At 45.2% G+C, this 12,143-nt stretch overlaps 1 protein-coding gene across 1 annotated transcript in view; it reads left to right on the top strand.

Annotated features, from left to right (window-relative positions):
• Positions 1–8,823: 8,823 nt before the first annotated feature.
• The window catches only part of LOC135914922 (oxysterol-binding protein-related protein 9-like), a 47,336-nt gene continuing 44,016 nt past the window's right edge, over positions 8,824–12,143 (top strand). The window contains exons 1-5 of the mRNA XM_065447865.1: positions 8,824–9,180; positions 9,335–9,385; positions 9,454–9,532; positions 9,688–9,773; positions 9,977–10,081. Coding sequence (XP_065303937.1) covers positions 8,998–9,180; positions 9,335–9,385; positions 9,454–9,532; positions 9,688–9,773; positions 9,977–10,081 — 504 coding nt within the window. The 5' untranslated portion in view covers positions 8,824–8,997. The remainder of the gene's footprint in view (positions 9,181–9,334; positions 9,386–9,453; positions 9,533–9,687; positions 9,774–9,976; positions 10,082–12,143) is intronic.

The raw sequence follows: 12,143 nt of genomic DNA, 5'->3' as shown, positions 1-12,143 counted from the left end.
CACGGGAGGCATAGATAAGAGGAGCTATGGGTCTTGCGACAAAAAATTATTTGAAATCTTTACTCTTCGAGGTAGAAGCGTTAAGTTTCGGGTGAATTGGTTGTACATGGTTCTTTGGAGACTTTTGCGTGCACAAAGACAGGACATCAAATGGCTGCTCAGTGGCTATGGTGTTGGGCTGCTGAGCACGAGGTCGCAGGATCGAATCCCGGCCATGGCGGCCGCATTTCGATGGGGACGAAATGCGAAAAACACCCGTGTACTTAGATTTAGATGCACGTTAAAGAACCCCAGGTGGTCGAAATTTCCGGAGTCCTCCACTACAGCGTGCCTTATAATCAGAAAGTGGTTTTGGCACGTAAAACCACATCATTTAATTTAGTACTTTCCTAAATTAAGTTGCTATGCACATGGGTGTATATTTTTAAGTATTGTTATGCTGACTCATTATTTAGCTTCTGAAATGCACTGTTTGCCTTGTATGTCGAATAGGCAACAAGGGGAGTACCCTTTAATACAGCAGCGTAAACAACCCCCGTCTTCAGCTGCCAGAGTTATCAGTACCGGCATTGCCATTTCCGCGCGAGAACTATATGCTCTGTAAATAAACGATCATACGCGCAACGTCTTAATATTTCAATACGCTATGAAATGAATTGTGTGCATCAAAATACTACGAATATTAAGGCGGAAGCATCTAATGGCTCATTGTCAAGGTCATCTGCCGTTAGCAGAAACTGTCGCAGCTTCCCGGCCTCTTGATTGGCGTCCTCTGTGTCGTGACGCCACTGTCGCAATAGGCGCAGGTGTGCGCCTCCTGATTGGCTCGCGTGCGTGACGTCACTGTCGTCAAGTGCGGGTGTCGGGGTGGTTCGGCGCCACGCGGGATGACTCATCACATCGGCGCGCGTGGCGGCCGTGTGTTCTACGGTGCGTCCTGACGTCACTTTCGTCAGGCGCTTGAGGTGGCACCTTGATTGGGCGCTGTGTGGCCTGACGTCACAGTCTTGAGGCGCGCGTGGTGACCGTCTGCTTGGGTGTGGTGTGGCGGCGGCGGTGGCGGCAGTTTACTTTGCGGTATCGTGTGGGGAGGATGCTCCGTCTAGCCAAACCAGTGTCTCCCAACACGCGACGTGCGACAGCCGCTGAACGCAAGCGGCGCTCCAGAAATATGGCGGCGAGGAGTTACGGAGTCGCCATCTATCGGAAGCGCCTCGCTGGCGTAGTATGAGGGATCACGTGGCGCGCTCCTCATAGGTTTTGCTGTCAGCGCTCACTGAAAACACTACGCGTGAGCTCTCCCGGACATTTCTGTAAGTACTTTCGAAACGAGAGAAGTTTCTTGCTGTCTAAATAATAATATTGGGCAAACTGAAAGCACACAATTGTTTACAGACGTACGCTATCTCTTTACCGAATACGTACAGTGAAAGCCACTGCGCGCGGTCGCCGCGATGGAGTCTCCCGAACCGGCTTCTTGCGTGAAAGATAGGTAAACGCTCAGAGCAAACCATGCATGAAATATGTTCTTATAGTGTTTGTATAACTAAATGAAGTGTAATAGAACGAAGCCTCAATGCAGCTATCGCGCAGATTCGCAGCGACCGACTGCGCATCTGCATGCTTGCCCGCGCACTGTTTCGCTTTCTCCGCGCGCGCGTTTTCGCACCGTGCCATGAGCTTTAGGCCGCAGAATAGGAGCATTTGACAGTATGCAAGCAACCATTGTTGAGTGGGCGCTATTACAGCTGTTAAAAAATAATTTCATTGTAGAGACTTCGACGCCTACGGTGACTGTGATGTGCCGTCGCGACGATTCAATCTTTTTTTTTTTTGTTCTAAATTCTTTGAACTTTCAATGCTATTTCTCGAGTTGCGTCGCACTGTATGTTTATCGGTGTTCTCAGCGTGCAATTTCCTGCTGCTCCTTTTTTGTAATCCAGTGCATTAATTCATGACACAAACATGACCATATGCCATGCTTTATTTAAATGTGCTTCTTCCGCTGCCTTTCCACTCCACTGAACTTGCCAGTATCTATAGCATCGACAAGTTCATAGACCAAACCGTCACGACATTAATCGGGCAGCGGACTCGGGCGAGCGTCTCAGTGCGCGTTTTCAGAACATCACAGACCGGGCGCCGTAGCAGAAATCTTCCTCGCGTCTGTGCTTGCTGCATACCCGAGTTGTAGCCGATGACTGTTTGCCGGTTTTATATTTCGCGAGCCAAGCTTCACGCAGCTCCTTGTCCTGCGGCTACGCGTGAATAAGGCTGACACCGGCCTCCGTTACGTGCGTCCGGCCCTGCGGCACCGAGCAGTAGCCTACCGTGTTGCGCGCCTTCAAAGGCGGCCACTACCTATTGTAGTGCTTTCAAGCATTGTAAAGGAGACACTCGAAGCGGGAAAATTGCGCCACTAAATGAGGACCGCAGCGTACGAGGGAATTTAAACTCGTTTTCAGCTCGCTTCGGCGCGCCCGAAGCAGCCGACGCGGCCGCTATGTCCACGTGATCCCTCCTAGCACGTCACGCCGACGGTGGCGCCAGCTTTTCATGTGGTGGAGCTCGAGGCCAATACGTCGCATGCATCAGGGTGGCGAGGCGCGTCCGACACCACGTACAGAGTCCAGGGTCACGACGGGCCCACGCAAGAGAGGCAATGCGTTTGAAGCGGCTCGCTGCATACCCAGGTACCAAGAAACTCGGAAGCGCGGTGACCGCCACCAATGCTCAAGTTGGATACCCCGCCCAGCAAAGCCGCTACCAACCACGGGAGTTGTCTAGACCTCGTCTTCAGCACCCGCAGTAGTGTGACCAACCTTGATTACATATCTGTGCACTTCAGTGACCATAAAGCAGTTAAACTGTCCTGGATGTGGACCCACTAAAGTACAAGGAGTTCACCAGCCATGAGTTGCAAGCCCACCAGTGGCGTAGCTAGGTCCTCTAGCACCCGGGGCCCATAGGTCTTCTGGCACCCCCGTCCCCGGGTGTAGCCGGCGGAAAGAGGGGTGTCTTCAGGCGTATATGACAACCCCCCCCCCCCCTCTCACTGGCCCCTTGCACCCGGGGCCCACGGCCCCCCGGCCCCCCCTGTTGCTACGCCACTGAAGCCGACATCCTCCCAGATGACAGCTTTGAAATGATGGACTCGGAAGACATCGAAACGATAGACATAGGCGTAAACGACGTTGCAGGCATTTAATAAACAAACAAACGTTCACATAACATGTACGAGTTGTGTGCCTCCGTGGTGTTTCCGACAACAAATCGGCGAAGGTGTCAGGCTTCCGCCGCTTCACACTTTAGTCTCGACAAAGTGTCTTCCGTTCTTTGGTTGTAGGCAGCATAAAAACGCGTACTACTGTTTCCCGCGCGCTGTTTTCCAAGGTGTCGGTTCACTCGATCATACCAGCGGGACCTGAGAGTGATTCGTCAGACCTTACGTGCACAAAATTTGCGTGTTTTGGTATCTTCTGACAGTATTTGGTGTCATTGACGCGCTGCTTGCATATTTATCAAGCGCACGACGAGTGGTTGCTGTAGCATGTCGACGTAAACAAATGCAACGGTGAGTGCTTTGGACACTCAGCGACGTTCTTCCCTGCATATAGCGCATCTATAAATGGACATACTAATGCGGAAAACAACGTTCCATAGCATATTGTAGGGAGTGTGCGAAACGTTTCATTTAGGAGGCGTCACACGCAGTGGCGTAGCTAGGTCGTCTGGCACCCGGGGCCCATAGGTCTTCTGTCACCCCCCCCCCCCCCCGGGTGTAGCCGGCGGAAAGAGTGTCTTCAAACGTGTATGACACCCCCCCCCCCCCCACTGGCCCCTTGCACCCGGGGGCCCCGGCCCCCCCTGTTGCTACGCCACTGGTCACACGCCTAATCAGTAGGCAGCACGTATCAAATCAGTGGTTAGGGCTACCCGTGGTCACCGCGCTGACGGGACCGGCATGCATTGCGCGCCTTCCCCGCAGGTATACCGCTCATGACGTCACACGAAAATGTTCGCTAGGTTGCACGGTGAGGTTTCTGTTTCGCTTTTGCTCTTTTTTTCTCATTTAGTATGGGTAACTTCGGAATTTCGGGAACAATTTTACGAATAGATGTGTGTCAGGGGGATCTCCGGAACCTAAAAATGTCATTTTTTTACCTTGATATTGTAAAAAAAAATCGCCGGAGTTGCCCTATAAATTTGTTGCTTGTGCAATGTGAGATAACAAAATTTTGTAACATGTGAAGCGCTTTGTGAAATTTGCGTTGACATTCTAAGCGATCAAACAAATACGAAGTATTTGTCGGAAACTCACCAGCGTTACCAGGTCAACTGCGGGGATTATGAACTTTGGCATCTAGCGTTGAGCGATTGAATGTGTGCATTACGAATATCAGTGGTAAATCTCGTTCAGATGGCACATTCCCTGCTTGGGCTGTCTGGAACTTTTGTGAGCGTGCATTATGGTCCTGTGTTGCATGGTCATTCCAGGCTCTGTTTTTACATCTCATTCTAGAACTCTCTTCTATTAATTTCAGCTATTCCTCTAACAGTCTGTTAAAATTTGTTTACCTTCGATACATGTTCATTCCTTACTATGTTTTTACGTCTCAGCAGAGATTTCTTCGCTTCTTTTAACTTTATATATTCGTTTACCAGTCTGTTAACTTCTGCTTATTTATGACATTTTACAGCAAACCATTCTCAAATCACGGAATGATAGTCTTCTGTGATAATTTAGTGTTCTAACGCACGATAACACAGTTTTGTTACCTTATACATGCTTTGAGCACTCTTGTAACGTGCTCTCCTGCGACATTAAATGTTATCCCTCAGTTCTCTGATTGGCTAACCGCTTTGCTTCCGCTCCTCGTATTTTGTACATTGTTGCGTACTCCAGGGTAGCGTATCGTACTGCTGCCGAGTTGTAGCGGCGCCTGCCTATCGAAGCTCGACCGACGTTACTTATTGGGTAGCGTGGCGTTGTCGGCGGGCTGCAGGCATCCGGTAGACCATGGCGACCAAGCGAGGACGAGACGATTTCTAGTGCGAAACTTGCACGGTTTATTCAAAGGTTGATGAAAGAAAATGAGAAGTGCATGAAGTCATCAAAAGTACATTTCGGAGCCCCATAAATAGGCTCTCTACAATCGCGGGAGGGATCTTGCTTCCGTCGACGTCACGTGACCGGCACAGAAAGAGGGCCCCTCCTCCTCTGGTTATACCGAGACTGCTGCAAGGAGGAGGTCGTCACGCCTCCTGGAATTGTAGATGCCTGTCGGTCTCTTCTGCGCGTTGCGGGTTCGTGGAAGTTCTCATGTAGTTTTTTCGAGGAAACGGTCTCTCTAAACTCGCACGCACACACACACATACACACACACACACACACACAAAAGAGGCCTGTACACTGCGGGGCTTCCGCCAGACAGGCAGATACTCGAAATGGTCATGGCGAATTAGGAAGTCACGCTTCATTTCGACGAGGCCTGGTGGAAGAAGTTCGGGTGAGAGAAAGTACTTTCTGCACGTAGTGCGCGACGCCAACCATCACAGGAGAAGTCACGCCTCATTTTGACGAAGATGGTCGGATGAAAGTTCTTTCTGCACGTGGTGCCAGACACCAACCCTAACAACATCCCGTGCATTCCTCCTGCATCGTCGCGGGAGACATTCCTCTGCGGCACGCTGGCAGAATAATTGCTTTGCTTTAAAGAAAAAACACAGAATAAACAATCGAATGGTTGTTTTGAAGGTTAAGCGGTAGCTGAATGGCATTTGTTCCGAACTGTATTACTGCGAGTGTAACGGTAATTTATTCGAAAGGAAAGCAAGTTGGTCTGAACTAGTGTGCTCTGACCTGTTATGTTGAATAGCGATGAAATTGGATGGGGTCGAAAAAAAGTCATGAACAAAATGGTAACAGCAAAGGCATACGCGTATATCCAATAACCACTAACACAGTGGTTCCTTTACGCCGAATCTGGCGCTCTTCAAGTTGTCCAGGGGGCGTGACCGGAGGTCGTGTTTGCCATGTTTGTTCGGTTACCAGCGCGCGCGATTGGCCTAGGCCGTGCTGACGCCCTGAGCCGTAGGGCACCCCCACGCTTCCGGTAGCTCGGGCCCAACTCCGAAGCGGCCTATTCAAATACATGTAAAACAGAAAAACGTTTTTTCTTGGATAACCCCTGGACCGATCTTAATGAAATATGTTGCATTTGAGAGATAAAGTTAAATTCTAGTGACTGTTGGAAGCGTAGTTTCAACTTAGAGCCTGAATTTCATTAGGAAGATTTTCAAGAATTCGCAAGTTTTAAAAAATATACAAGTACGAAGTTTACAAATTAATGGCTCTGCAAACAGATATCGTGGTTCTGTAAACGGCAGCCATTAGATCATTGAAAGCAGACAAATTCAAAATGTAATTTTATATCTTGTGTGAATTTGTTACGTTATGTACAAGGGTTCTGCAAAAACTCTATTTTCGTAGTAGTACATTTTTCTAGATTCATGTATAACATATCAATTTGTCCGCCTTAGATGTGCTATTAGATGCAATTCACAGAATTGTGATATCATTTTTGGTTGTTGAGTTACAGAGTTGTAAACTTGATAGTTCCCATTTCTGAAAATTTTCGAATTTCCTCTTGAGAAGCTTCCTCTTCAGAGGAAGCTTTAGCTGGGGTGCTCCTATCTATAAATACATGTAAAAGGAGAATTCATTTCTCTCGGCAACCACTGTACCAAATTTGGCGAAGTTTGTTGAATAAAAAAAACTTAAAATCTAGTGACTGTTGGTTTCAAATTTTCGATTTCGGTCCCTAATTTTTATTAAAAACTGGCAAAAATCTAAAATTAAAAAAAAACGAAACTATCAAGTTTAGAACTCTGTAACCCAGCAATCGAAAACAATATCACAATTCTGTGAATTGCATCTAATAGTACATCAAAAGCGAAGAAAATTGATATGTTTCACATGAATCTCAAAAAATTGAGTAATGTGTAAATACAGCTTTTGCAGAACCTTTGTACACAACATAACAAATTCACTTAATATATAAATTGACATATCAAATTTGTCCGCTTTGAATGATATAATGGATGCCATTTACAGAACCACGGTATCTGTTATTGATGTAGCGCTATTTATTTGTAAACTTCGTGCTTCTATTTTTTTTTCAAACTCGCAAATTTTTGGAAATATTTTAAACAAAATTCAGGCCCTAAATCAAAATTACGCACTAGAATTTAACTTTATCTCTCAAATGCAACAAATTTCATTAAAATCGGTCCAGGTGTTATCTCAGACAAACGTTTTTGTGTTTTACATGTATTTGAATAGGCCGCGTCAGAGTTGGGCCCGAGCTAAAGCTTTAGCTCTGGTGCTCCGATCTAAATACATGTAAAAGAAGAATTCATTTTTCTCGACAACCACTACACCAAATTTGATGAGGTTTGTTGCATTTAAAAGAAAAACTGAAAACCTAGTGACTTTTAGCTTCTAATTTTTGATTTATGTCGTAAAGTATCTATTAAAAATTAGCAAAAATCAAAAATTTTCAAAGAAAGAAGTTATCAAGTTTACAACTCTGTAACTCAGCAACGAAAAATCATAATGAAATTACGTGAATTGCATCTAATAGAACATATAAAGCAGACAAAATTGATATGCTACACATGAATGTCAATTTTTTTTTTAAATGCGGAAATACAACTTTTACAGAACCCTTGTAAACAACGTAACAAATTCCCGTAAGATGTAAAGTGACATATCGAATTTGTGCACTTTCAATGATCTAATGGATGCTGTTCGCAGAACCACGATATCTGTTCTTGATGCAGAGTTATGAATTTGTAAACTGCGTGCTTCTATTTTTTTCAAACTTTCACATTTTTAAAAATTCTTGCAGCAAAATTCAAGCCCTAAATCGAAATTCCGCTTTCAACAGTCGCTATAATTTAACTTTGTCACTCTAATGCAACACACTTCATTAAAATCGGTCCTCTTAAGAGGAAGCTTTCGCCCCAACTCAGAACGCGGCCTATTCAAATACATGTAAAAGGCAAACACGTTTTTCTGAGATAACTCCTGGACCATTTGTTGCAATTGAGAGAGAAAGTTAAATTCTAGTGACTGTTGGAAGCGGAAGTTCGATTTAGGGTTTGAATTCTCTTTAAAAAATTTTCAAATATTTGACAGTTTGAAAAAAAAAATAGAAGCACGATGTTTGCAAATTCGTAGCTCTGCATCAAAAACAGATATCGCGGTTCTGTAAAAGGCATCCATCAGATCATTCAGTGCGGACAAATTCGATATGTCATTTTACATTTCACGTAAGTTTGTTACCTTGTTTAGAAGGGTTCTGGAAAAGCTGTATTTCCATATATTACTAATCTTTTTTTTGTATATTCATGTGTAACATATCAATTTTGTCCGCTGTAGTTGTGCTATTAGATGCAATTCACAGAATTGTATTATCGCTTTTAAATAAACCTGCTTCAGCTCCGCTGTGGGTCGGCCCAGTATTTCGTTATCTTCGCGATCGGTCCATGGTCTTTGGTTTGGTCTACGGACATTGATTCGCTAGAAACTAGAGAGTTTCGCTTTAAAAATAGATCTCCTGCTGGAAGCAGCTCCACAGTTAAACACGTGCCCTAGCGACGCCCCCCCCCCTTTTTTTTGTATGTGTATTTGTATAAACAGACCATTCCTGCTTAAAGCGCGCATAGAAAACTCACGCTGAAACTGAAAGAGGGCTCACAGTAACAAAGCAGCGCAAATCAACATTGCGGCTTGGCTGAAATATAAACCGAAACTGACGTAAAGTGGGTGTTGCCTGTGTTCATGTATTAGTCACCCATCAAACCCGAGATAACGGTGAATGTATAGGCGCACGATGCCTGCTCTGTCATACATATTTTGCAACAGCCGACAATCGTTGCTTTCCCACGAACGAAGGCGTTGATCCCTTTTTGTGAGCTAATGTGGGCGTGATGGTGCTCCTGTGCGGCATATCGGACGATCCGCCTCGCAACCATGGGTGCCATGGTCGGCAGGTGAACATGGCTGCATCAAGTGTCGAAGGACCTCTGAGCAAATGGACAAACGTCATGAAAGGCTGGCAGTACCGCTGGTTTGTGCTAGACGATAATGCGGGACTGTTGTCCTACTACACCGTACGTACTGCTTTTCCCCCGTCTTCGGGGCCGTGCATTCCGCGGCCCTACAATTTGGGCGTAGTTGCATGCTCTCGCTGAGCTGTCGCAACGCTCAGAGCCGGTGTCTTATAATTTGCAATGCTTCTTTCGCCGCTTTGCTTGGACATTTCAGTCTAAAGAAAACATGGCCAGGGGAGCCCGGCGTGGCTGCGTGCGGCTCCAGGTAAACGTCATTGCTTGAGCGGTGCCCTATTTTTCGCCTTTACACTGATACGTGCGCGGGTGACGCAGGGGGCAGTAATAGGAATCGACGATGAAGACGACAGCACCTTCACGATTCGCGTGGACCGCAAGATCTTTCACTTCCAAGGTGAGCGAGCCTGGCAGACTTCGCTCAAAGAATGCGGCGCACGTGTCAACGCCTTTCCGCTCACGAGTAACCAGAGCTGTCGCTTTGAGAGTGCCGATGTCGTGCGCCCGTCTTTAGTGAAGACCGTCGCTTGTATTGTTTCGGACGTGACGCAGCGCGCGACGCTGAGGAGCGAGAGCGATGGGTGCGTGCGCTGGAGGATACGATCCTGAGGCATACGTTACAGCGACAACCGAACACAGTAAGTTCATGCCCATGGAGCTAGATAGCCAACTGTGTTCTTCTCTACCCGTGCTTCGATATTTTGCATAACACGTTCCTGAGCGTTGCTTTAAAAATGTCAAATACGGACACTTTTTGTATCCATTCCAACCCCAGTCAGAACATGCGTTTTCGGCTTTCAGATGGCAAAGCGTTGCTCAAACAACACACTTGTCTTTTCAGCGTCTGTGGGATCAGACAGGCATTGTGGCCCCGACACAGCACAACTTTGACACCAAGCTCACCGAAGCAGACTCTTACCTGCAGCTTCTCATCGAGCAAATCAGGGTAGGCAGTGAACTCGTTTTATGGTATGATTATTTTCCCCATAGCTGAAATAGATAGATAGCACTGGCTTTGCATTGATGCGGCGCAATGGTTTCACTTTCCACAATATGTAAGGCCATAGTTGGATCTTGCAAATTGTGTGGCCATTAGCGAGAACACTTGGAATCGCGCACTTTTCTTGACAGATGTTAACATGTTCAGGTAGCGTGACAGTGAGTTTCTGCCTGTTAGCAAGTACAAAAAGTTCGATGTATATATAAGTGACCAAGTTTTCATAAAGATGATGGATTGTGTTTAATGTTGCAAGGGCCATATATGACCCAAGAGTGCCAAACGGCAGGTTTTCGGTTTGAAAAGCCTTTTGATACATAGCAGCAGTTACCAAATTACGTCCCCATTGTGACTCCTGTGAAACAACTATTTCATCAAGTTATGTTAAAGAAGTCAAGATTAAAGCAAAATGAGCAGCTCTTGTCCATTATCTCTAATGGTGCCATTTTTCTCTTGAATGGATGGCTGAAATTGGTGTCCAACTGTATAGTATGCCAGAAAAGGTTGAGGTTTTGGCAATGGGTGACAAGCCATTTTACTTTTTCATTCTTGTTTCTTTACCATCTGTCATGTCAAGTTGCCGACCCAAGCGATGACGATAGCATCCAAGCCAATCGTACCAGGCAGAGAAGATAAGGAAATAGAATGGATTGTTACAAAATATGGCCCAGAAGTGCACCCATCTCCATTTAATCAGCAGTTTCCTCATAAATGTGTATCATGGCTTCTAAGATCACATTATTCTTAGCTGTCTTTTGCCAATGACTAATTTTTGCTTGGTGTATATAGAGATTGTATGCCAGAGGTGCACATGAAATTTACTAATGTTCTCACTCATTGTTGTCCTTTTCTTCCATGATACATCATACCTAATGAGCTTTGAATTTTGCATAGGTGACACCTTGTGTTAAACCTGCTTCAGCAGAATTGTGTACGACGCAACATAGTTCCCATATTCGTTGGTATGCCATCAGGCACTCAGCTCTCTATTTTCCCCTTGTTGTGCCTGCACTCTGCTGTGTCATGTCATATCATGTTAACATATGTCACACATGTACACAGTGTTCTCTGTTCAAAAAGTCAAGCTTTTACAATATTAATACACAGGAGCGCACTTGACTCATTTTACTCACTGACTTGTGTCACTGTCTGCAGTACATTATACTGTCTTGTTCTTTTACATAATTCTCCTATAGTGTTTAGCAATCTTTTCGAGTTAAGGAATGAGAGGTGTACTGCTATTCTTTCGCAGCTGCAATTGACAGATTTTGTGCAAGATAGCATACTTTGTAATGTGATTATCTTTGGCGTTTATAAACTGGCAGCACTTATTTTTTACTGCTATGGCTGTGTCAATATTGTGTACATCTATTGCATAACTGTGGCAGGAGAGGAACACACACAGGATTGCAGGAACACACCTATAAGAACAGTATCATGTAAAAGTGATACATTAAATTAATACATCAGAACAAGGAAAGCTTCACACTACAAATTCAATGAGGTTAACAATTCAATGTTCGAATACACAACAAACAATAATTTCATATGAGCACACATAAAATAACTTAAACGACAGAACTGAGAAGGGATGAATTGTGTGGCAAGGAATTCCAATAAGCCATTCTAGGGAAACGTGTTTGTACACATTTGTGCGTGCAAATACAGGCTTATCGCTGAGGGTATGTTTGATGGGAGGGCCTAGTTGTGTCTCTGACTATAACGTTTTCTGGATGAATGTCTAATTTTGAGGAGTAGAATGAGTGAAAAAATTTTAGCTTGGCAGCTTTCATATTTGCATTCGCTAGCATATTCGTATAACTATTTGTATTCGTATAGCGTCGAATGTAATGACATAATTGTTAAATATCAGGTTACATAAAATTACTTTCATGCAATCTATGAGAGAGAGGGTAGCCTGCAAAGTGTTTGTTGCTTGCACTGGCTGTCCTGAGGGTGTACCGGAAGTGTGTTGTTTCCTAGCTGTTTGGGGTGTAGTGGGCGCGGTGTG

This window comes from Dermacentor albipictus, chromosome 1 (genome assembly GCF_038994185.2).
Source record: "Dermacentor albipictus isolate Rhodes 1998 colony chromosome 1, USDA_Dalb.pri_finalv2, whole genome shotgun sequence".
Taxonomy (NCBI): domain Eukaryota; kingdom Metazoa; phylum Arthropoda; class Arachnida; order Ixodida; family Ixodidae; genus Dermacentor; species Dermacentor albipictus.
This window is presented reverse-complemented; position numbering and strand designations above follow the sequence as displayed.